This window comes from Chroicocephalus ridibundus, chromosome 13 (assembly GCF_963924245.1).
Source record: "Chroicocephalus ridibundus chromosome 13, bChrRid1.1, whole genome shotgun sequence".
Taxonomy (NCBI): Eukaryota; Metazoa; Chordata; class Aves; order Charadriiformes; family Laridae; genus Chroicocephalus; species Chroicocephalus ridibundus.
Window position 1 is genome coordinate 11,891,971 of NC_086296.1, and position 23,109 is coordinate 11,915,079.

At 40.3% G+C, this 23,109-nt stretch overlaps 2 protein-coding genes across 17 annotated transcripts in view; one reads left to right on the top strand and one right to left on the bottom strand.

The window, feature by feature from the left end:
• DEPDC5 (DEP domain containing 5, GATOR1 subcomplex subunit) overlaps positions 1–2,136 on the bottom strand; it is a 47,021-nt gene extending 44,885 nt beyond the window's left edge. For 9 of the 13 annotated variants that reach the window (XM_063350617.1, XM_063350613.1, XM_063350615.1 and 6 more), the window contains exons 1-2: positions 1,616–2,119; positions 696–813 (exon numbers count right to left, since the gene is read on the bottom strand). In XM_063350617.1, the coding sequence (XP_063206687.1) occupies positions 696–753 (58 nt within the window). In that variant the 5' untranslated portion in view covers positions 754–813; positions 1,616–2,119. Of the gene's footprint in view, positions 1–695; positions 814–1,615 lie in introns of all 13 variants that reach the window. The other 4 variants (XM_063350611.1, XM_063350605.1, XM_063350606.1 and 1 more) reach the window with 3 other exon arrangements.
• Positions 2,137–2,190: 54 nt separating this feature from the next.
• On the top strand, positions 2,191–22,477 carry PRR14L (proline rich 14 like). 4 transcript variants are annotated; one of them, XM_063350602.1, is made up of 10 exons: positions 2,191–2,316; positions 3,207–3,713; positions 5,253–5,334; positions 6,550–6,615; positions 7,498–12,265; positions 15,633–15,701; positions 16,464–16,632; positions 16,926–17,032; positions 18,062–18,133; positions 18,819–22,477. In XM_063350602.1, exons 2-10 carry the CDS (start codon positions 3,252–3,254, stop codon positions 19,093–19,095), a joined length of 6,072 nt encoding a protein of 2,023 aa, XP_063206672.1. In that variant the 5' UTR covers positions 2,191–2,316; positions 3,207–3,251; the 3' UTR covers positions 19,096–22,477. The 4 variants fall into 4 exon arrangements, with proteins under 4 accessions (XP_063206672.1, XP_063206673.1, XP_063206674.1 ...); XM_063350603.1 differs by having other exon boundaries at positions 2,290–2,417; XM_063350604.1 differs by lacking the exon at positions 2,191–2,316 and adding an exon at positions 2,658–2,779.
• The last annotated feature ends 632 nt before the right edge of the window (positions 22,478–23,109 follow it).

A 23,109-nucleotide genomic window follows, 5' to 3' on the forward strand; every position in this document is an offset into this window, starting at 1 on the left:
AATCTTGCCACTCTTGTGGGCAAAACCTTTTCCTTCAAATCACAGAACTTTCACAAAAGATTTGTTCAGTGAAAGAGTGTGCCTTAATTAAGCGACCAGAATCTTCTTCTGTATTTTTCCTTATAACAAACATCAGTAGGAAAGCAGATAGCTACAGAAATCTTAACGAGCTTTATTAACATGCTACAATTTTAAGTCTAGAAATACAGAACAATCAAATAAAGGATGTTTTTCTTAGTACACTGAAAGACATCTACACACAGTCATAAGTTATTGACTTGTCTGTCACTTATTAAGAGTGACTGAAATACAAGGTTAAAACAAAACTGACACAACAAAAGGGAAGAGGGAGAATAAAGCAATGTTACTTTGTAGGTGTAATCTCATTCTGCTCTGAGAAATGCAACTTTATTCTGCTGTATCTTGCTATTAAAGACGACCTTTCCAAACTCTGGCTGGTATTACTGCTTCTCTCATCAAAGTTCCATCTTCACTGTTTTGTTAAAAAGACCAATAAATCAGTTAATTGCTTTCAATTAAGTAACAAAGTGCTGGCCTCGTTGTTATGAGACTACTGCTTCTCTCATCAAAGTTCCATCTTCACTGTTTTGTTAAAAAGACCAATAAATCAGTTAATTGCTTTCAATTAAGTAACAAAGTGCTGGCCTCATTGTTATGAGACAGGAGATACTGACCACTGCCTCCAAAACCCTTCTTATGTATGACGAGCTTGTACACCTTGTTGGTTCTCATCTTGAATTCCAGTTTTTCTCAGCTGCTTCGAGTACAAACAGTTGAAGACATCTTGCATATCTAATACGGAAATGAACGCAAACACAGACCCCATCATTACAAAACCATTCTTTATACTCTGTGCATGAACAAAGGATGTTGTACCACCAGATAGCCAAGAATGCCACACCTGAAAGGCAGGCACATTACAAAGTTTAATAAACATCAGACTAAAAGTTTAGTAACAACCTCTTCTACTAGCACTCCTGTCAGAGCTAGTACCACTCTCTAAAATCACCTCCTTTATATTTCAAGGATAAATTCTGAACCTTGTGTTAAACATATTAAAACGAATACCCAGATTTATGCCCACTGCCAGTTGTATCTTCTGGTTTTTTTCCTCTTTCACACGTCTTTTTCCACATCTTTCAAAGATGCTGGAATCCACAAATACATGATTTCACACCAACAGCAGAGCTGTACCCAGCAGAGGGCAGCGCTGCAGACACAAACACTTAAGTTTGTGGCATCGGATTGCATTACTTTGTTTCAACTGCATTAGCTATCGCATTTTTTTCTTCCTGCCACTTCCATTTAAAATAAAGCATATTGTAAAAGTAAAGGTCCTCCTTTGAAGTTTACTCTTTTTAGAAGTGCATTTAAACTGGAAAATATCAGCAGGAACAAGGTTTTCTTCATAAAATTACAACCACGTTATTAAATTAAAATATAGTCTCTTCTAGTTATAATGCATTTGCTATAACTGCATTCTTACAGCAAATCAGAACGTAGAGGAACTCTAAAGTATGCCTTTCAAACCCGAGCTACAAAGACACACTGGGGAAAACTCGCACGTCCAAAATGCGTTAAAATAAACTCTTACAGAGTCTTCAAACTCGGAGCCGGTGCGGGTCTGGCAGTCCCGCAGCATGTGGCGGCAGGACTCGCCCCGATGACACCCGAGGTGAGCCGGGCCGGCAGCGCCGGGCCCCGCACGGCCGACTCGGGGGGAACCGACCCGCCGCGACCGCTGCCAGCCACCCCCGGCCGCCGAGACACCGGCGGTCCCTCAGGCCAGGCCTATACAACCGCGTTCGAGGAGGAAAGCGCAACGCCTGAGCTTCTACCCGGAGCAGCTGCGAGAGGCGGCCCGGCAGCAGCGGAACCCGACACCCTCAAGGGGCCCGACCTCGGGAGAAGGGGAGCGGGGGAGCCCGGCCGCCGCGGGAGGAGCCGGCCTCCCTGCGGCGGGCCTGAGCGCAGCCCCAGCCCTTCCCACAGAGCGGGGCAAGGGACGAGCGCAGGGCCCTGACCTCCCGGTCCCGTGTCCCCCACCGGCGGCCGGCTACGGCGACACCGTCCCGACGAGGCCCCTCAGGCAGCGCCCGCCACTTCCGCATCCGGGGCCACCGAGCCAGCACGCGCGCGTCACATGACACCCCCCACCGGGGCGGGGCCACAGTAACGGGCGGCCGGGCCCGGCGCGCGGCGCGAGCGGGGCCGGATGCGGAAGTGATGATGTGAGCGGGGAGGGGGCGGGCGGCGCGGGCAGGAGCGGGGCTGGCGGCCGCCGCCGCCGCTGAGGTAACGGGAGCGGAGCGGGGTCGAGTCTCTCCGGTGCGGGCCCGACTATTCCGTACCGGTTGGGGATGGGCAGCGGCGCCCTGGAGCGAGCTGCTGCCGGGGTGAGAATGGGATAGCCCGGCCCAGGGGCGGCGCGACGGGGCCGAGCCGGCACCGGGGGAGGCAGCGGCGGTTGCATAATTACCGAGAGCGGTGGCCTCCTCGGCCGTAGCGGGTCTCGGTCTGGCTGGGGGTCTGTGCCTGGGACGCAGGAGACGGGCGCACAGGGGTTTAACTCCGCCGGCAGCGCCGGTGCCGGATCGGTGGAGCTCCTCTCCCGCTCCGATACCGGGGGCCGGGGCCCAGCGCCTTAGGGCCGCGGCTGAGGAGGGTCCCGAGGCCGGTGCCCGAGCTCCGCAGGGAAGCGGTGCAGGCACAGCGGGTCGACGGCCTGCGAGGTACAGAGTTACGGATGATGTCTTAGGTAAAGCGTCCCTTCCAGGCAGAAAACATGACGAAAAGTTGAGGGTTTTTCTCCTAGAGATTGTAAACTGAAAAAACCAGCAGGAAAACCAGTGATGCTTTAGTTTTAGCGAAGCAGCAGGATGTCGAATAGAAGCCCCGGCAGTTGGCTTTATGGTCTCTTCAGGTTTTGCAGCAGACGAGGGTGTATCTGCAGGGGGACGTTAAACGTGGCAGTGAGGCCTGGGAATGGCAGTTTGTCCCTGCTCTCTTCTCTTATTAACAAAGCCTTTGCTTAGATACGCGAATGTTTCCCAGCTCCTTTCTTAAGAAGTTATTTGGAAGTATCTTTCTTAAGCATATATGCTTGAATCTTGAAGAATGAAGCTTTTCTTTTAATCTAGACATCACTCCGACATACGTTGATTTATCATTGCTTTTATTTTTAGGGTAAACTGTGAAAAGCCTGGGACAACGGATCCTCAGCTGCCCCGATGCTGTCGTCTGGGGTGGAACCTCTCCTCCGTTCCTCTGAGGCGGCTGTGCTGGAGGAGCCGTACCTGCTGGGCAGCAGCTCTGCCGGACGTATGGCTGCAGCAGAGCCCAGCGGGGAATTTGATGCAAAACCTGAGAGGCCAAGGCCTGCACTCACGCGCAGCGACGGGCTGTCAGCCCAGCTTCCGGGCACTGCGGGAGCAGAAAACTTCTGCCAGGAGACAGAGGTTTTGGGTGATGTGCTCACGGTGACTTCTCATGGGCCAGCAGAATCCCCTCTTGAAGAATTAGTAGAGGCTGGAGGCCTTGAAGAGCATGAAAAAAAAAAGAAAAAGAGAAACTTTAGGAAACTAGACTGTTGTAGTGATGGATACCAGGAAGAAGAGAAAGAGGCAGAAGATGCTGAGGAGCATCATGCTGAATGCTGCGCTTTAGCTCCGGGGGAAAGTTCGTCAAAACAGGTAAGCAAATACAAAAATTCATCCTTAGGTGATATTTTGGGATAGGGTTAGACTGACTAGGTAGACAACTTTGTCCTTCTGGTTTCCTGTTTCTTATTCATGTCTTCTGGCATGTGTGTTGTCATTGGGATTATCATGGGTTCAGTGACAAATTAGATTATACTGCAGTAGACCAACAGTATTTTAAAATATCAAGCTTTTCACTTTCTTGAATACTGTTGGAATGGTGTGAGATGGATATGATACAGAGCAAACCCCAAAACTGACTGGTGACTAAAAAAAAGAAAAACAACTTAAAAATCTCCTTGCCCAGTATGTCTGTTTTGTGGGTGCAGCACGTTCTGCTGGTACCGTCATCCCCAGTCAAGGTACAAACCACTAAATAACAGTCATTTCAGCCTGGTATAATAGTATTATAACACTACAGGGGCTCTGCTTCAGTATTTCAGTCTTAATCTAAAAACAAAGATTATTCTACATTTTTATGATTATTGTTTGTAGTTAGCGAGGAAATCACTATTAGTCTCCTCTTTCAAAACAAGAGACTCATGTGGTCATGGCTTTTTTTTTCCTCCCCTCTAGCAAATACTGATGATAAAAATGTTATTTCTAAGCAAAAGCTTGCTGAGAAATGTGCCAAGTAATACTCTATTAAAAAATGAAGAGTCACAAACTCTCTATTTAAAAATTGAGATGTTTAGTGACTTTCTTGAATGGTTTTCTTTAGTTTGCAAATAGTTTTCACACACAACAAAAAAACATAGGGGAGAAAAACAGTATAGTGACTGAAACACATGCTAGCCAGGGAATATCTGGGTAATGTACGTAGGTGCCTGTTTTATATTAATTACTGGATGTTGCATAATAAATACTTTGTGGTTTTACCTATGGATTTTTATATTTGTTTGATTTTCTTGAATGTTTGTGAAAATAAAATTCACTAAATTTTCCATAGTCCTTCATCTATCCAACATGAATATTCAGATATTTCAAAATGCGGGTAGTTTGGTTGTGCGGGTTTGGTTTGGCTTAGGGTTTTTTTGCGAGCAGACCTGGGTCCTCGGCTCCAGGGTTTGTGTTTTAGAGCCAAGGGAAAGAGTGGTAAAAGGCAGGTTCTAATAAAGATGAGAAAAAGCATGTATCTTACCAGAGGTATACACTAATGGTTTGGGCATGTGAGGTAAACTTGGAGACTGGATTACTTTTCTAATTCAAATTTGCAACAATTCGGATTTTAAGCCACTTATATTTTAGCTGCTTGCGTGGCAAGACTTCATTGCTGCTAAAGACAAACCTTTTCTGGATGCCTCATTGTTTGCTGGTGAGATGATAGCGATTGCTAGGAACAGAAAGGAATGACAAGTGCTTGTGTGAGCCGCATGCGGTGCAAGGCTGCCTCTGCAAGGGCTGGTGTGTTCTGAGGTTTCTTGGTGGTTTTTGTATTCAGAACTAAGGCAGCTGAGCAGGTGCAGTCCCTGAAACACGCTAAACCTTTCAGAAAATCGATCCATCTCCACTGATACTTTGGTCTTATTTCAGGAGGACCCTCGCTTAAACCAGCTTGAGATGAAGTCTTTGAGACCCTATGGCACTGAAATAGCGGGATCCCTGAAGAGCACAGGTGCATATTTCAGTTGTACATCCCTATCACGCTCTTGCTTCTCTTTTTGTTGATTTAAAACTGATGAACAATTGTAGGATAGCTCATTTATTTTGCTTTACAGTAGAAACTGTTACCCTGCATAGCTAGAACAATATGAAAACTTAATCCTCTGCTTTTTCCTGACAGCATGTGTACTTTCCTGGAGACCTTTTATGTAAAAGACGTTTTTTAGTTATTTAATTCAAATACTTATTTACCCCAAAGCAGAAGGTGGTGTTAATAGCAGATACTTTGCATTTCCGTATGTTTCAAAGATGGATTATATGAGAGCAGTAATAGCAAAGATGTGAAAAAGTACGACTCATTCATTTTCTAATGTTTTAAAAAATAAAAGTGCAGAATCCAAAGGAAGAGGACAAAAACCTAATTTTTAATTTCATTATGATCTGTAAGCTTCTAGCTCCAAATACTTTGGTCACTTTGTCTAGTAATTATTTTCTTTCTCCCTCCATGCTCTCACAACCAAAACTTGTACTTAGTTGAAGAATGTCATCTAGTCTTGGTCCTTAGTAGAAAATATGAAAAAGATCTGCAGAATTCTGTGCAAATGTGTTCCCTCTGAAGTTTTGAATATGAAGATATTCTAACAGTAACTGCATTTTTTTTGAATTAGCAGCTTCTTCATGAGTTTACAAAAAGTTTTATTAATAACCATTGCTTGGACAGAATGAGATATGTGTTGTCTTCGTATGGGTGACTTACTAATAAAAATGCCTTTAAGGAGGAAGAAATAGAAATGGCTGCTCAATGCACAGCCATATTTCTAGGGTAGAGCAGATAAAGTACCCAGCTATGTTGAACTTTGATGTTACAAATAAGCATTATGGTGTTGGCCGTGACTTTGTATGTATTGAGTTATAGGGCCTGCATTGCACTCAGCTCGGTATTGGAGGAATCTGAAAAATACAGGGTTTTGGATGCCTGCTGCTCGTGGGGAATGTCTGTATTGAAAAGGATTGCATTTGTTACATTAGGTTTGTGGTGGGCTAGTTAGTTTGTTTTTTCTTCTAAAGGCTTGTAGTAGAATTGCTAGCATCAATTCTCACTTCTAAAAACATTTTGGTTACCAAAACTGTACACAATATTGTGTAAGATACTAAAAGAAACTTCATAAACTGAATGCCTTCTAAATTTAGTATATGATTCTGATTTGCTTTATTTTTTCTTATGCAGAAGAAAACCAAGCAAATGTTCAGGTGACAGCTGAAACTCTGCCAAAGCCCACTGAAGAAGTACAAGGTATGAAGGCTGATGGGACTAGGATATTTAGTAAAGCAGGATACAGGAGTGACAGAGTGAGTAAAGGTCTTCCACCTGAGAGCAAAGAATGCCCAGACATAGACACAGTCATGGCCAGAGCTGGCGTTTCAGAAACCAGCACATTAAATTTTTTAGAGCCTTTAAAAGTCATGGACATTGAATCAGCCACAGAGCATCCACAAGAAACAAACGAATATACTGGGTTGAAAGCCCATGCTGCCATGCCATTGAGAACAGGGGGTAATATTGTATCTATTTTGGAGACTAGAGAAGAACAGTTACCCAGACAAAATCCTGTTAATGAATTCAGTACATCACTTGCTAATTGCCAGTCTTATCAGCAGGATGAAGAAAACAATGCTCATGACTTCTGTACTGGTCCTGTACCTAAACATAACGAACCTCATAGGTTGTCATCAGTAGAAAGCTGTAGAATGCTCTCCACAAAAAGTTCTGAAGTTTTATGTTCGGTTCTGAAAAGCATCTGTTACCTGGACTTTAGAAATATGCCACTAGAAAACAACAGTACTGCAGTCCATGGATTTCTCAATGAAACCCCAAAAAAGTGTCTTCCCAAAAACACTGAAAGTCAGACTCACTGTGATCATGGAACTGGGTTTGTAGAAAATCAAACCTCCAAATCTGTACCAGTAGAGCAGGTCTCAGTGGTAAGGAGCAAAGAATTATCTAGTGCTGAAATTGATCATAGGGAAGGAAGTGCTAGTATAGGTAAATCATACAGCTCTGAATTTGAAGAGGCTGCTGAAGTCCAGAGAAAAATTGCCGTGGGAAATAACGTTGAAGTTGGTAGCTGGCCTGAAGCTCAAGAGGGTGCTAATTCTGAGCATTGTCATTCTTCAGTTTTTAGTTCTGTTGCTTCATCTCCTGAGGAGTTCTCAAAAGAAAAATTAAAAATGGTCCCGTCAGAAGGTGATAAGTTGAAAAAGGACCAGTGGCACTTCTCTGTCAGTGATCTGTGCAAGGATGATATAAAAGAAAATAGTCTGTTGATGGAAATGAGCAACAGCTGTCTGGATCTTAGTACCGAGCTAGAAAAAGATTCACCTGAAGCACAACTGCTTGGAAAGGAATCTGAGAGCAATACAACATCAGAAGAGTTGGCTGGCAGTTTAGTTGAAGCTACAGAAGCTAACAGTAATGCTGGTTTGTCCAGTGGCAAAGAAAGTAGTTTGATTTATACACTAAACGTACCTCTACCTCCTGTTGCACAAAAATCAAGAGAACCTCATCATAATGAGTGTCCTTCTTGTACTGCTAATGAAGTTTCAAGCAGGGACAAGGCTTGGGATAATCTATCTGGAAAAGAATCAATTGGTGCTTCTGGAACAACAGAGGAACAAGTCACTGAAATCGTGCTTCATAAAGACAAATTCAAGTCTTCAATAAGTTCCAGGACTTTTGATAACCCTAATATGACAAGCAAAATTTCCCAAAAGAATATGAAGTCTTCAGCAGGAAATACAGAGAGTGTGGTCACTGGTTTAGAGAATGAACATAGTGACACATGGAATTGTAATAATCAGACTACAAAAGACGAGTGTACAGCTGCCAGTGCTTCCTGTATTTTATCAGAGAGTCCACGTGTAGATGATGTTCTCCCAAACAGTCATTCTTTTAATGTTGAGGTTGAGAAGAAGATTGAAGAAAACGATAATTTAGAAGGAGAAGCTTCAGCTGGAGATAATAGTAAAAAGGCAAACATCTTTCCAGAAGCACACTTCCCTTTGGCATGTGGATATCTTCCTTCTGCAGGTGCCTGGGGCAATAGAGGTGTGAATCTGCATGGGATAAGTGACATTTCCGCAGCAAAAAACATGTTTTGCTCAGTTTATACTGCAGAGAAGTCTACTGCTACCTTGGTAAGAGAGGAGATTTCAAATAAGAATATGGAGATTGTGAAACAATTTGATCTTTGTAAAGTAACAGATGGCAGTGAAATTGTTTGTGACAGTGATGAGGCAAAAGAACAAAAGGGCATGTGTGCTCTCCAGGCAGATGAATTTGATAAAATGAGAACTGTGGATTCTCCAAAGGCTCCTGAAGGCAATTGGAGAAATAAGAGTAGTGAACAGCTATTAATGAAGAAAGAAACCTGCGTTCGTAACTTTGGATTTTGCAACTCTCCATTAGGTCCAAACAAGAGAGAACTAGGCACATATGAGAAGGAAGAAGTGCCATCACTCCCAGCTAATCCCTCTGAGTATAGTGCTTCAGGCTGCAATACATGTCCGTTACTCAACAACATGAATATTCAAACACGACATGCTAGCCAAAGAGAAAAGACCCTTCGTTCAATGGAAAATCAGTGTCTTGCATGTCAGAGTGAGTTTGATGGCCCAGTTACAGGCAGCAAGCAACATTTAGAAAATGTAAACAAGCAACCAAACACTGGCTTACAAAGTGTGGCTACTTCTGTGGAGGAAACCAAAATATCGATTAGCTCTAGTCAAAGTGAGGAGGTACTGATAAAAACAGATGATGACCTGCCTCTGTTAGTTCATAAATATGCAAGAGATGACCATTTTCAAGGAGCTCTAAAAGAGAATGTAGTGGACTTGGACTTTTTAAATGGTGAAAGAAATGAAGACTGTTCGGGATACTTGAGCTTCATCAGTGATCTAATAGAGGAGAAAACAATCAAACAATTGAAACACAGGAACAGATGTGAAAGAGAAGATAAAGGAACTCTTCAAGAAAGCTTTTCTGATAGCAAATCACATTGCTCACAGCATGCTTGCTTTATCAAATGTGCAAAAGAGAAAGCAGAGCTATTATTTGCAGGGAACAGAATGCAGCAATCTTTGCCAAAGATGAAGTTGTTGGAGGAGGACCAGGAAAATACAGTTAGTACCCGATTTTTGCCCTTCTCATCAGTCCATGGGAGTCTGTCATACAAGCCAGAAAATATGAGTGTGCTTTCAGAGACAGAAACCAAAAAAAGTCTGAGAGTAAAATCTATCTTAAATAACTCTTGCCCACAGTTAACATTTGGTAACATTTCTGGTAAAGAAACTGATGCTCAAAAGTGTATAGGTACATCCTGTTTTGGAAAGTTTGACATCCAAGAATCTTTTAGTGAGACTCAGGCAGATTCAGAAAGACCATCAGCTCTGGAGTTGGGAATCTCTCTGCCTGAGAAGGAAGAGATGCGTATGTCATCTGAGAATACACAGATAGATAATTGTGATTCGTTTTCAGCCAAAGTTTTTAGCAAAGATTCTTCAGTGACAAAACTTCCGTTAACAATGTCTGATAGAAGAAAAGGCAGCAATATTGAGGTTCCGTCTTCAGAGAATGAAACAAAAACTAGCTTTCTGAAAGGTGCAAAAAGCTCAAGAGTTTGTGCACGCAGCAAAGGAAGTCTGAGAGAGGAGGGGGATAGTATGCTAACTGTAAAAGACATGGTTGTGACCTCACCAAAAAGTGCTCACTGTGGAGAGAAGTGTAAGAATACATCTATAGAAGAGAAGATGGGAACAGGAGTAGCCCCTAGAAAAAAGTTGCCCATAAATTCTTTTCTTCCTGGAGAAGATTGTCTATGGGCCTTGTTAGAAGACTCAAAAGAGTCTGGTAGCAAAATAGCTCCTCTCAGCACTGAGAATTTTGAAAAGGTTTTGGAAGAAATCCCAAGATCTAACCTAAATAATCTTTCAAAAGAAAGGAAAAACGCTACAGAACTCCCAAACTCAGCAAGTACCATTCTACTTTCAGAAGCTGTGCGTGATTGTCAAACTGAAGATGCGTCTGATGCAGAAACTTCACCAAAATTGCAGTATAATACAACACCCGCATTTTATCCATGTATGAGTATACTATCAAACAGTTGCAAAGAATCTTCCCCAAACTGTGTGGTTTGCAGTGGAGTATGTGTGCCTTACAAATTAAATGCACAAAGCAAAGATAACGTAAAGGAGGTTACAGAAGGCCAGGACACTATACCAACTCATTCAGTTTGCAAGGAAAAGGAGGCTTTAAGTTCAGAGAGACTTGATCCAATAGAGAAATGTCAGGTAATTAAACGAAAGAAGTGTGAGAAGATGGAAGTACATCTGTCGGACAAGGCACACGAAGAACAGAAGTCAGAATATCAAGAGAAAGTAAAAATCACACTGCAACCGAGTATGTCGCACAGTTCTGAACTCTTACGCAGCTCTTCAAATGAGTTGGTGACATCAAGAAATATGAAGTTTGATGGTCCTTCAGAGGAGATTTTTGCTGTCAGAAGCAGTGAAAATAAACTATGTAGCACTTTAGAAGAAGTCAAAAGGCCAAAGATTACCACAGATATTATTAGTTTGCAGTTTTTAAAGACTCAGGATTCAGAAATGAAAAACCTGAACCTTAATTTAGGGAATGATGGAATCCCCGGTGCCTTTGGAACTACAAATAAACTAAGAGGACCTCTTCCATTAAAAAGACAGCCTGGAAGGACGTGCAAAAAAGTTCCCACATCGTATCAGCTAAAAACCATAAGAAAAAGCAAGAAAATTAAAAGTTCACCTTTTTCTGAGATTCCCCCAGAAATCTTCCCTAAGCAGGAAAACACACTTCTCAAATCTTTGTACTTTCCATGTAAACCACCGACAATGGAAACAGAAACAGCAGTGCGATTTGTGCGCATGCCAAGGCAGAGGGCCAAGAGGTGCAGTTTGTTGAACAGCTTGAAATTTAGAAAATGTACCAAAGAACCAGCATTGTTGAACAAGCTGTCTGCAATGGCCAGCAAACTCCTGGTGCCTGCCAAAAGCATCCATAACTTAGAACCTCGGCCATATTCTTCTGAAATTCTTCCGGTGGCCGAGAGGTACAGCCAACGTAGATCTAAAAATCTATTGGAAGCCTTTTCTTGCATTAACAGGAACTTACACTCACGCTGGGCTGACAGTTGGTGCACCAAGATGTTCAGCTTTCAGCCTTTGGCACTTTATCCTGTAGAATCTACCAAAATACTTTTTTCAGACTTGAGCCACAAGCCTCCAACCTCTTTCTTGGATACCCCGGTTTTCCCAATTTCTTTTCACATAAAATTGGACTCCAGTCCTGTGACAGACCTCACAGAGTTTACGTCCCAGCACTCTGTACATCACGGACCAGTTTTGGGAGAAATGCCAGCACCTCCTTCAGAGTGGACTTTCTCTTTTCTCCTGTCGCAGAGCCGTTTAGATACAACAGTTTTCAAGGAAGATTCCAGTCTAGATAACGAGCTGCGTTCATCTCTGTCTGTAAGAACCCCAAGGTCTGTTGCCCTTCATCCTGACCGTGGAAGAAATGCCGTACCTGAAGGAAGAGGACGTTGCTCCATGCTTGGCCTTCACACAGTGTTAGCACTTTCCTCCCCTGGATGTTACAGGATTTGGACAAGAAGAAGAAACTTAACCAGTCATATTCCTACCATCCAGAGACTATTTATATCACAATTCGCACAGGGTTTGAAAGGGGCAAGGTGCCCAACTTCTATATCAGATGACCTCGTCTCTTCGTTGCCATACTCATTGGGCAGGGTACTATCCATATGGAGTCAGCATGGTCCTTCTGCCCGTCCCTCCGAAATCACTCCTCTCCATTCCAGTCACTGCAAGTGGCAGCCAAGTGTGGGCATCGAGAACAGGTAAAACCCATCAACTTATTTCTGAGATTAAATATGTATAGGGTATGTACTTGCTCCTTTTTGGGAGGGAGAGGGTAATTGCAGCTTGCATTGGAGGGTCAGTTTCCCCTGTTCCAAATCTACACATTCTGCTCCGAAAATGGCTCAACGTGGAAGATTCTTTCCTACGGAACAGTCTGTTAGCTGAATTTAAATATATATGCCTTCACTTCTTTAATACTATCCTGTTTTGGCAGAATGGCTAACTCTATTTTCTTCTCCCTTGCAAAATATACACACCATGCATCAGAATATATAATGCAGAAAGGTGAGCTACTTCATTAGGTCTATTCAGAGTGACTGCAGAACAACTGGATTTCTGAGGTAGGAAAGTTTTTTTCAGAGGTCTGAGCCGCAAGTGCCACTTGGAACCACCGTAAAACGCGCAATATCAGATTAGGAAGATTCCTAAGGGGTGGGGGGTGGCATTCACTTAAATTTTTAACTGTATTCCATGACTGGTGTATGCTAATTGAAACCTCTTTATGTATCCTGTGCCTTTTGATAGTATGTGCCCGACATGTTGTTGGCACAAGCAAGTATAGCTCCAGTTCAGGCTGGTAATGATTTTTTGTGTGTGTGTCATTCTCATAATGAGTGGAAAGAGGACTGAAATCTACTCTGCATATTTAATTAAACTTGGCTATAGGGATTTGAGATTTTTTTAGTAAGAAACAGAGTAAGAGAAGAGGTTCCTAACTGTGTTACAGGATTTTTGCATGCTCTTGAGCAAAGGTTTTCTCCTTTATGCCTCAGTTACATGGGGCAGCTCAATCCCTGATTTTATTATCTTGAGATTCCTGGACAGAGTATAGACTCATGAGCACTGTAGAAAAGAAGATTTGATTAATTCTTTAGTTTAACATGTCAGTCTCTAGAGAACTATTACATTTGGCTTATCTTAAGTTATAGCTTGAAATATGTATAGCCAAAAATCTTGCCACATAACTAATGCTGTGTTTTGCTTTGTATAAATGGGTAACATATCTAAAAGTTTAAGTATATCATTTGTTACTATAAATTCTAATGTCTACAAAAGGTGTGAGTGAGCTTATGAAAGTACTACTTCATTCTGGGAGTTGTCTGCACTAAAATAATGAAGTTGAATAACGGCATAGAGACAGCTTTGCAGCACATTCTATTGGACCTGCGTTCTTTTTCATTCCGTAGGAGTCAATATGTCAGGCTGAATTTTCTAGTGTACAAATCAGTACTCTGGAAGTAATCATACCAGTAAACTACAGTTTGAGCACTAAACTTAAAAAATAGGACATTGTTGCCATTCTCCTAAAAAAATAAACACCTTTTTAAAACTTAGTTCTGTGTATGAGGTGAATTTATTACTTTGTATTGTTGAGGCATGTTATCCTTGGACTGGGGGATCGGAGCTGACTTATGCTCTCGAGTTTTAATATATAAATTCATATATAAATCTGCAGACTCCTACACAGCTTGTTACAGCATATCCAGTTAGCTAAAGTGTAAGAGGATTTAATTCCTTGACGTAAAGGATAATTTGAAAACCAAATGTTTTGCTATGAATGATCTTTATCCCAAAGGGAGAGAAGCCAAATCAAACCTTATCACTTCAAGTGAAAAATAACCCAAAGTTAAAATAGTCTAAAACTCAGTTTGTTTTTTCTCTCAAATATCTTACAAATATCTGTATAAGGTAGTCTTAATTCTTCTGCCCCACTCGGATTTTCTTTAAAGTGATTGTAGCATGCAATATTTGCAGAAGTTTAACGTGCAGCAAATAAATTCTATTCCTAAAACAGTTAAGCAAAAATTAATATTAAAGGTTTGGCTATAAAACAACTTAAAGAACAAAACCTAACATTTTAAATATTTAACACCGTTTAAGATTTTATTTTGCTGAAGATTGATAGCCTGTTCTCATCAGCTATTTTTAAAGGTATTAACAGTGACAAAAGGATAATTTAGTAAATCTTTCTTAAATTTCCATGTACTCAAAAAAAAAAAAGAATACAAGAAGTACGTTTGGTGCAGTATAAAAGCATTTTCAGCTCCCAGTATGACAAAAATCTTTGTCTGTTTAAAGTAAGATAGTTAAAAAACAGAAAAATGAAAAATTGGCCTCAAGTTCTCTGCAGGCCATTTTCTTCTGGGATTTGTCCTCTTTAAATCATTTCGTTCATTGTTAGTGTTTTTAATAACCAGGAAAATAAGGAACTAGAGTAGGTCTCCTGTCTAAAAATCTTCTTCTGTCACTTCCACTGCCACCAATAAAGCACTCTTTGAGTGAAATCTTTTTTCTAATTAATTCTCATTTGGATTCAAAATTTCTAAAGTGTTTATTGTCTCTCCCTTTAATTTATTATTATTATTACTACATAAAACAGTAAGGTCTGCCTCTAGCACAGAGAACTCTGATGCACTATCGGTGCGGGTTCCTGTAGAGTTGGGATAGTGAGTGGAATATTGAGGGAAACGAAATATTATAGTTGTGACATTAAATGACAAACACAAGAAATGTGTCTTTCTGACCTCCTTATATTTGGACTTATCTGTGCTGCCAGAATGGTTGGTTTTCATTCATTTTGTAGTATTCCAGTCTGGCTGTAAATTCTTTGCTTTAGAACAGTGAAGTACATTTAGCTGTTAGTTTGGGAGAACAGCAAATAGAAGATTTGCAGTTTAATGTAATAAAAGCCGTCCCAACTGATTTTTTTTTTCCTGCTATTAATAGTGTGGGCACAAAAATAAAGCTTAATATTAAAGGACATAGAGCTGCTGTGCTGACTTTTGTGCCATAGAATTATGGTAATTGCCAACCCTTACGGAAAGGCCTTCGGTTATTCCAATCGATTAAGAATATTCAAGTAAGATTGTGGGAGTTAGAGACAACAGGGAGTTAATTTTATGCAAATCTTTCCTTTCAGTTGTTACTGTTGCCACTATACACTTTTTGATTTAGTAGCCAAATCCTTCAAGGTTTTTGGTTGCTTTAATTTTAAAACCTGGGGGTTTTGCATGAGGAATAGAAATAACTTTCATAGAAATAACTACAACTTTCAGACTAATACTCTCTCCCTCTCTTTCTGTACTTTTATTTCCTTTTCTCATCTCTACCATTTTTAAGGGAAAGTAGGACTATTTCCCGAACAAGCTGACGGTGAAATTTAGTAGACTAAATGGGAGATGTGGCTTGTTCATGTATCATTTTAGTCTTTCATTTTCATTCCTGATATTAGCATTTTTTGTCTTACAGTCCAGTTTATAGTAATAATTTTTCCCTCATGTTTTTTATAATGTTGACCTAATTTCTGTCTGTCTTTTTTTTTTTTTTTTCCTTCTTTTGAACCAGCTATGCCGTGTTACCGCACTTACCTGTACAGAGCATGGAAGCGCTGCAGACTGCAGGTCATGAGATATGGTGAGTCTCTTGGATTTTGACATTTATTCCGAGTAGTGGGATCACAAGCTTTCTCAGAAAGGCATTGCTTATGTCATTTTGGCTTTCAGCTTTTGGCAGTTCACTTGAAGAATAGCTTTCTGATTAAAATGTTAGTGAAGTAAACTGGCTGGATCATGTAATGGAGAAGTCTGGAGGGGCATTAATGCAAACACCATGTAGAATATAAACAGAACAACTCTCTTACTTTCAACTATGTCATGCCACTTATTATCAAAAGAATATGTGAAACTATAGAAGTTTGTTTCCTTACTTGGATATATGTTCTTTCTGTCTGAGCAACTGCATGTTAGGTGCTGAAATTTCCTTCTATTCTTTTCAGTGTTGGGATGGCAGATATAAAAGCCATCTTTTAAATTAATCTGTAAACAAAAAGTAATAAATTAATAGTGGTGCCAAAGACATTTGCTCGCAAAAAAGGAGGATTAATCACTTTCTATCAGAGCTGTAACCTGTTTAACTATTTGAAAAGGAAAAGAATGGGTTTAAATTTCATGTTGAAATACACTGGCAGTTTAGTTTGTTCCAGTATCAATGTGGGCTGCAGCAGGTTTTGGCTGTATTTGTGTACCAGAGAGTGTTCACTTACTTGGGCAATTTCTGTGAACTGCATTGCTTTTTGTGCCCATATTGCAATTTAGGAACATCACCTGAGACTATGGACCATGTTGCAGCATAAATTGGGTACTAATCTACATATGTTCCCTTCTTCCTCTGTTACAGCCTGGAAACGTCATTTCCTCTTCCGTTACCAAAGTCTTGTGCACTTCCAGAATCATTCCTATCTCCTCCCAGGCTTTCAGCATCGGAGCTCCATGTCCATGCTCTTGATGAAGCTGATGCTTCCGTTCCAGCCTGTCTTAGATCCCAAGATGACACAGAACTGAAAAAAGTGAGTTCATTTTAGATTTTAGATATCTCAGATTCTTGGTTCCCCAAAACTTGAAGCTGCTGCTGGTGAATATTATCTAGGAACTATTGAAGATGAGGAGAGAAGACAGGCTGTTAGTCCTAGTCTGTGCTGCTGCTTTCTTTTGTGCAAGCAGAAAGAAGGTGGCAAAACAAAGAGGAATGTTTATTCTATAGATAATGTATACTCAACATAAAAGGGAATTCTGTTGACTAGCGTGGTCATTATTTCTTTCCTTTTAACTTTTTTTTTCTTTTTCTTTTTTCTTTCTTAAGATTGAGCCAGAAAAGAGGCCAAAGAAAGTCTCACAGATCCGAATCAGGAAAACCGTTCCTAGGCCGGACCCTAACCTTACTCCAATGGGGCTTCCCAAACCAAAAAGGTGAGCAGTATTTTTTAAATGGACTCATACTAGCTTCTGTTGCTTACATTTCCTGCAAAATCATTTCAATAAATGCTTGTACCAGTTGAGTGATGTCTGATGTTTGCTTCCTTCATAAGAAAAGATTGACACAGCTGTATCAACTGTATAAAAGACTGAAGAAAGAAATTGGTCTTCAAGCATAACTTTTTTCAAGTGGGGAAGGGTAAATAAAGGACTATTGGGCATGAACTACTGAATGGGGTTTAGGCAAAACATGAAAAACTAAGCTGCAATGGAATGATTTTCTAAAGAAGTTGTTCACGTTGATAAACATACATTGAAAATAAGTCATTCTACAAGGCAGTGAGATGAAGTGATCCATTAGGAAGTTCTGTTGATGCAAATTATGTTGGAATATGGTGGTATATGATCTTAGGGAAACATTAGTTCAGTGTAAATGTGGGTAATCACAGTGCCAGATATTGATAAAGATTTTCCAATCAGTCATCTGGTATTTTGCTCACTTCTGTCTTAAACAGAAGTGCCAGCTTTGACAAAGGAATGCATTTCTTCAGAGATCAGCTTGCTAATTAAGTATCAATAACTGACTTTTAAAATCAGTCTCAAGAGATGAAATGTTAATGTGCTAAACTGTAAGTCTTTTCTTGGCTTTCACAAAAAAGTGACCTGCGAAGGGATTTCCCTTTCTTCTTTTGAGCATTATTATTTCAAAACATCATGGAATGCTAGAAGGGACATTGGCGTCTGCAGAAATGGCAAGTCTTAACCCAGAGCTTGCAAAAAAAAAAAAAAAAAAAAAAAAAAAAACCAAACAAACCTGTATGAAATTAGGTACTTAACGACCTCATTTTTCATGCCTCCCGCTCCCCAGTTAGAATCTAAATCTACGTTTTAAGTTAAAGCATAATTAGTTAGTATTTAGGCATAGAACACAAACCCTACTTGTTTCTTGTAAATCTGCTTGTTGTGAAGAGAGGTAGTTTCCAAAATCTTCTTTCCTGATTGGTTTGTTCATTACTTTTTCAGACTTAAGAAGAAAGAATTTAGTTTAGAAGAAATTTACACAAACAAGAACTATAAGTCTCCTCCTCCAGCCAGGTTGGTTCTGCTTCCTAATGAGAAAACTAAGAAAAGTGTAAATTACTTAAGCAGAGAGAGTGAGAAGATTAAGGTGTCTGAAAGCTGAGAGGGAGATAATTCTTTAAAATTGCTCTAGTTTAAAGTGGTAGAGGAAGTTAATGCAAAAATAGTATGTTTTACTATTTGGATGGAAAGTAGTGAAATAGAATATGAACTAAGAATTTGCAGTTGTTTAAGTATGGATTGGTATATTTTTTTTAATCTACTAATTCATTCCAGCCTCCATCCAAGTACAGTACTTACTTTTTCAAAATTCAAAGGCAACTAAATATTCTCTAAAATACTAAGAATAACTGCCTGTCATCAAGTATAGCATGATTATCAAGACTGCTACATTTTTTTAGTGTTCAAATCTATTTATTCTATAAAATCCAGCTTCTATAATTGTACTTTTGAACTGAAATACAGAAAGAAAGAGATGCAACCCAAATGTCTATGTGCCAATAACAAATTATTTAGCTACAACTGATGTGCAGTTGTAAGAGGTGTAAGCTGTAGATAAGTATACATTACAAGAGGTGTGGAGGGACTGTAAAAATGTAAAAGTTAAAAGTGTGTTTACTTGGGTTATGAAATCCACCAGTCTCCCTGTCCTTAACTGCTGCTTTGAGTATTCATGAGTTCTGTCCTTTACTTTTACCAGGAGCTTGGAAACAATCTTTGAAGAACCTAAGGAGAAAAATGGACGCTTGATCTCCGTCAGCCAGCAGAAGAGAAAGCGGATTCTGGAGTTTCAGGACTTTACTCTTCCCCGGAAAAGGAAGACACGAGGCAAAATCAAAGCAGTGGGTAGTTTCACCCGAGCAAAAAAAGCTGCATTGCAGAGCGCAGAGTTAGATGCTCTTCTGATTCAGAAGCTAATGGACCTTGAAGCTTTTTTTGCAACAGAGGCTGAGCAGGAGCAGGCCTCTAGCATCTGAGGGAGCCATTCAGCTGAAGATGGTCCAATCAGCTCCTTTAGTATTTTAGTCCCGTTGGGAGAAATCTACTGACTTCTTCTTACATTACTCTACCACTCTCTTTTAATATCCGATGATCGGTTTTTGGCTGTGGCCCTCTTTAAGGTGCTATTTTATTTTATTTTAAAATGCTATTGGAGGGATTCTTTTAGGTCCCTGTTTGAGTGTAACATAGCCACGTACAATTTACCATTCCTTCCCCAACATCTGGCAATTACTGATAATGTTTAATTATGTTTAAACACCTTTTGGAGGTAGAGTAGGAGTATAAAGGAGGAAGTAGTGCACCTTCAGTGATGGTAGAACTCTGTACTCCAGATCATTTGCACATTTGAGTCTGCTGCTGTTACTGTAATGGCTATTTTGAACAACCGGACAGAAGAGATATGGTCTTTGATAAAGGTGAATTCTAGCAAACACATTTGTGATATACCACTAACTTTTTAATAATTAAAAGTAGCTGTCTGGGTTTGCTTTCAATTGTTTCTTTCTTCTGTTTACTTAGAAGGTTCCTTCTGAGTTTCTGTGCCCTCCCTGGCTTTAGGCACCAGAAGTCCCACATAACTAGACTTTAAATAACTTGCACTTTGTATATGTTTCTTTATTTGCTGCAGGAGGACACATTTTAACATGACTGAGCTCAAAAAAGGTAATATTTTAAGAAAAAAAATGTGCCCAGTACTAATTTTCCCAAATAGTAGAGGTTTTACCTACTTGGCTGATGTCAGCCTCTTCTCCAGAGGAAAAGGTGATTAGCCCATGAGGATGTTAAGCTGCAGGATACATAAGTAGAGGTTTTTAGTTAACTGAGCTGAGCTGCTGTATGCAGCAAAAATCACACTAGCAAAAAACACTAGCAAAATCTTTGAGACTCATTTTTAAGTTATTTTAATTCTAGTACAAATATCAACTTGATTTTAACTTTCCATCTGGAGGGTTTTTTTACCATTTTAGATTTACAATTCATGTAGCTCATAATTAGATATTCTCTGTACAGCACTGTTGTTCATAATAGCCAGTGTTGTACAAAGAGCTTCCTAGCATGTGGAAATCCTTTTTTTTCTTTTCATTTTGTAAGGTTATTTGTAATTATCTGATGCAGCACTGGGCAATTTCTCAGCTGTACCTTTTGTGGGAAGAGACCTCCCTTCCGGGATAACTTTGTTAAACTTACTTGAAGCATAATTCAAAATGAATTCTAGCTGCTGTTCAGGTAATTTCTGTCCTTTAGTGCCTATAGAAATTATTCAGGCAAAGCTGTCATTGCTGGGATGCTCAAAGTTGATTAGTCTGTTCTTTATTTCACTTGTCACTTGAAACTTGCACTTTCTTATTTACCTACCCAAATAAGAGTTTCTAAATGAGCAAATATCTACTGGGACTTTATTAAAGTCCCAATAAATGCGGGACTCAAAATACCACCATTATCTTCTCTTGCTCTGCCATTTCTGTTATGGACTGAACAGAAAACTGAAAATTAACAAGCAATCTCTTGAATTCCAGAGCTTTGAAAATAGAGAAATGGAAGAGGATTATTACACTGTGTGTGTTTGAGTCTTGAAAGAAATGTAATCTGGGCTTGTTCTGCTCCCAGTTTACATGCCAGGATTCCTAGTAGTTTATATTCTTGTTTTGGAGTCTAATTATCTTTAATCAGGAAGACTGAAGAGAGGAGTAGTGGTGTTTGGGTTTTGAGGGTAAAATAACAAGGCAGGCAAACTTTGAACATATTGACACACTATTTCGGCAGCAAGGTCTGGTTAACCTGTTTGGGCTGCTAGAGAACATTTTAATTTATCCTCTTTATTTTTATAAAAAGAAATCCCTAAAAAATAAAGGTCGACTGCCATTTTAAAATGTTTGAAAGTTTATAGTGGTTTAACAGCCCAATTATTGACTGGTTGGAAGCTGTAGCAAGAGTGAGAGATATATTTTTATGGGTTTATGCTATAGAATGGGATTGTATCACAGCATTCATTTACCTTCTATTAATACAGGAGGCTTCCAGTGCTGTGACAGAATTCCTGGGGCTTTTAAGGAAACAAGGATGGGAGGTGAGAAGGGGGTGAGGAAACTTGGGTCCAGGCAAAGTTCAGACCTCTAATGTGCTTCAAAATGTGGAATGTGTTGTGGTTTTCCTTTGAGTTGTGGGGGTTTTTTGGTTCAGGGGATTTTTTTTTGTTTGCTTCCCTGCTCTGTCTTGTTTCTGATTGCTTCGAAATGACATTTCTTAGCTTTCCTTTTAACAGCTACAGAAGAGATAGCAGAGCAAAGAAAACACTCCATTCTCTTTTGTTTACAATAATTGGAAGAGTTACAACATGATGATGCAGTTACCTAGCTTGTCCCAGACCTTAGTTTGTGGAAACCCAAATATACAGCGTTATTCTGTTTTGGTTTAGTATTTCTATGACAGAGATGTAGGTTAATTGAGATAAAGCATCTCTTCCCCCTCCTCCAGCATACAGGTGTCGGTCATGCTTGTGCACTTTCTCATTTTTCCTTTCCCACCTCTGTTCCTGTTTAGCACACGCATGGAACAGCCTTGTTCCTTGTGGCTGCTGCTTGTACACTAGGAGCGGTGACTGTGCAAAAGCTAATTTGCCACTCTGAGCTGCTTCTGTCCCAGATAACTGAAAGAAAAAAGTATAGAGGATGCATCTTTTGGGGTCCTACACTACATACTTCCCTAGTGGAAGGGTATGTACACTTGCCCTTTCGTAAAGTGAAACCCCCTCCAGTGAGGATATTTTTGTATCATCACAGAAAGACATTGTACCTATCGCTCACAGAATGATGACTAGAGCAGCTTGAGAAGAATTGCAAAGCTTTTGCCATGTACCATGTCTTAGTAGTAAGTCTTGGAGAGCCAGGCAGCTCTTTGCTAAATTTGCTAGTTATGGCAGGTAGAAAGATCCCTTTAAATAAATAAATAAATAAATCATTTTCATCATGCTATGACTGGAGCAGCTAAGGCTAACTTAATGTATGTTACAGCATTTGCCTGGCCGGCCTTGTGGCTGCATACATTTGAGTTCTTATGCTTGCTGGATATGATTTTCTGCAAGCAGTTCTCATTTCTTATATTTGATTTGAGGTGGGCCTTTGGTATACTATGTTCCAGGTGCTCTTCTAGAATATGGATGGTAACTGTGGATTAAAGGTCTATATGATGCTATCAAGTTAACAAAAAGCTCAATGAGAATTTGTACACTTGTGCCATTAGCCTTCATCATGCTCTTGGCATTTTGTTTCTGTTTAATATTGTGTGAATCTAAAATTTTACCGTTTCTTTTGTGTGTGTTTTTAATTTATGGAAATAAATTTTTCTGAGACCCTTTCAGGTTTGGTTTGTTGGGGTTTTTTTAGGGCCTTTTTTAGGCTTGTATCAGTAAATATGCATCATCTATCTGTCTTGCCTACATGAGGGGAAGAGGTCAAATCTCCAAAGAGATTAACACTGTTGAGTAACTGGGTGGGCTGCTGGCGAGGCATGGCGCACCAATTCTAGTGTTCATTCATCCGTAGACATACTTTAACAGAAACAGACCAGGGCGATTTTAAGCATGATCCTAGCTACTATTCATAGTGTTGAGATAGCATCCGTCTCGTAAGGTAGTAGAGTAGCAGGAGCCAGACAGCACAGACAGGTCCTGCTATGTTCAGAGGAGATTCAAAGCTGCGGCAGGCCGCTGGTTCACGTACTGCAGTCTGTGCAAAGCATCAGACTGGGCTTTTAAACCGAAGCTGAAGCATAGGAATGTCAAAAAGGCCTAACGTGCATCTGTAATGTCTATGCCAGAAAACAACTCCCCCTCCCTTCAACCTATAAAATCTTGTGTATAACACAGATTTCAATTTATTGCTATTCAGCTGCATGCTGCTTTTGGCAAAACTAAGCTGGCAGATGCACTTCTTCCCTCTGTTCTCATAACTTCTCTCTGATTGAAGTGCAGTGTTACGTGAGTCCCGCAG

What these genes read in the sequence shown, in the direction of transcription:
- PRR14L (XM_063350601.1), top strand. Translation starts at nt 6,726, where the DNA reads ATGGCCAGAGCTGGCGTTTCAGAAACCAGCACATTAAATTTTTTAGAG. An exon ending in AGTGTGGGCATCGAGAACAG is followed by an intron (nt 12,266 to 15,632) that starts GTAAAACCCATC and finishes CTTTTGAACCAG; the next exon opens with CTATGCCGTGTTACCGCACT. An exon ending in GGGCTTCCCAAACCAAAAAG is followed by an intron (nt 17,033 to 18,061) that starts GTGAGCAGTATT and finishes TTACTTTTTCAG; the next exon opens with ACTTAAGAAGAAAGAATTTA.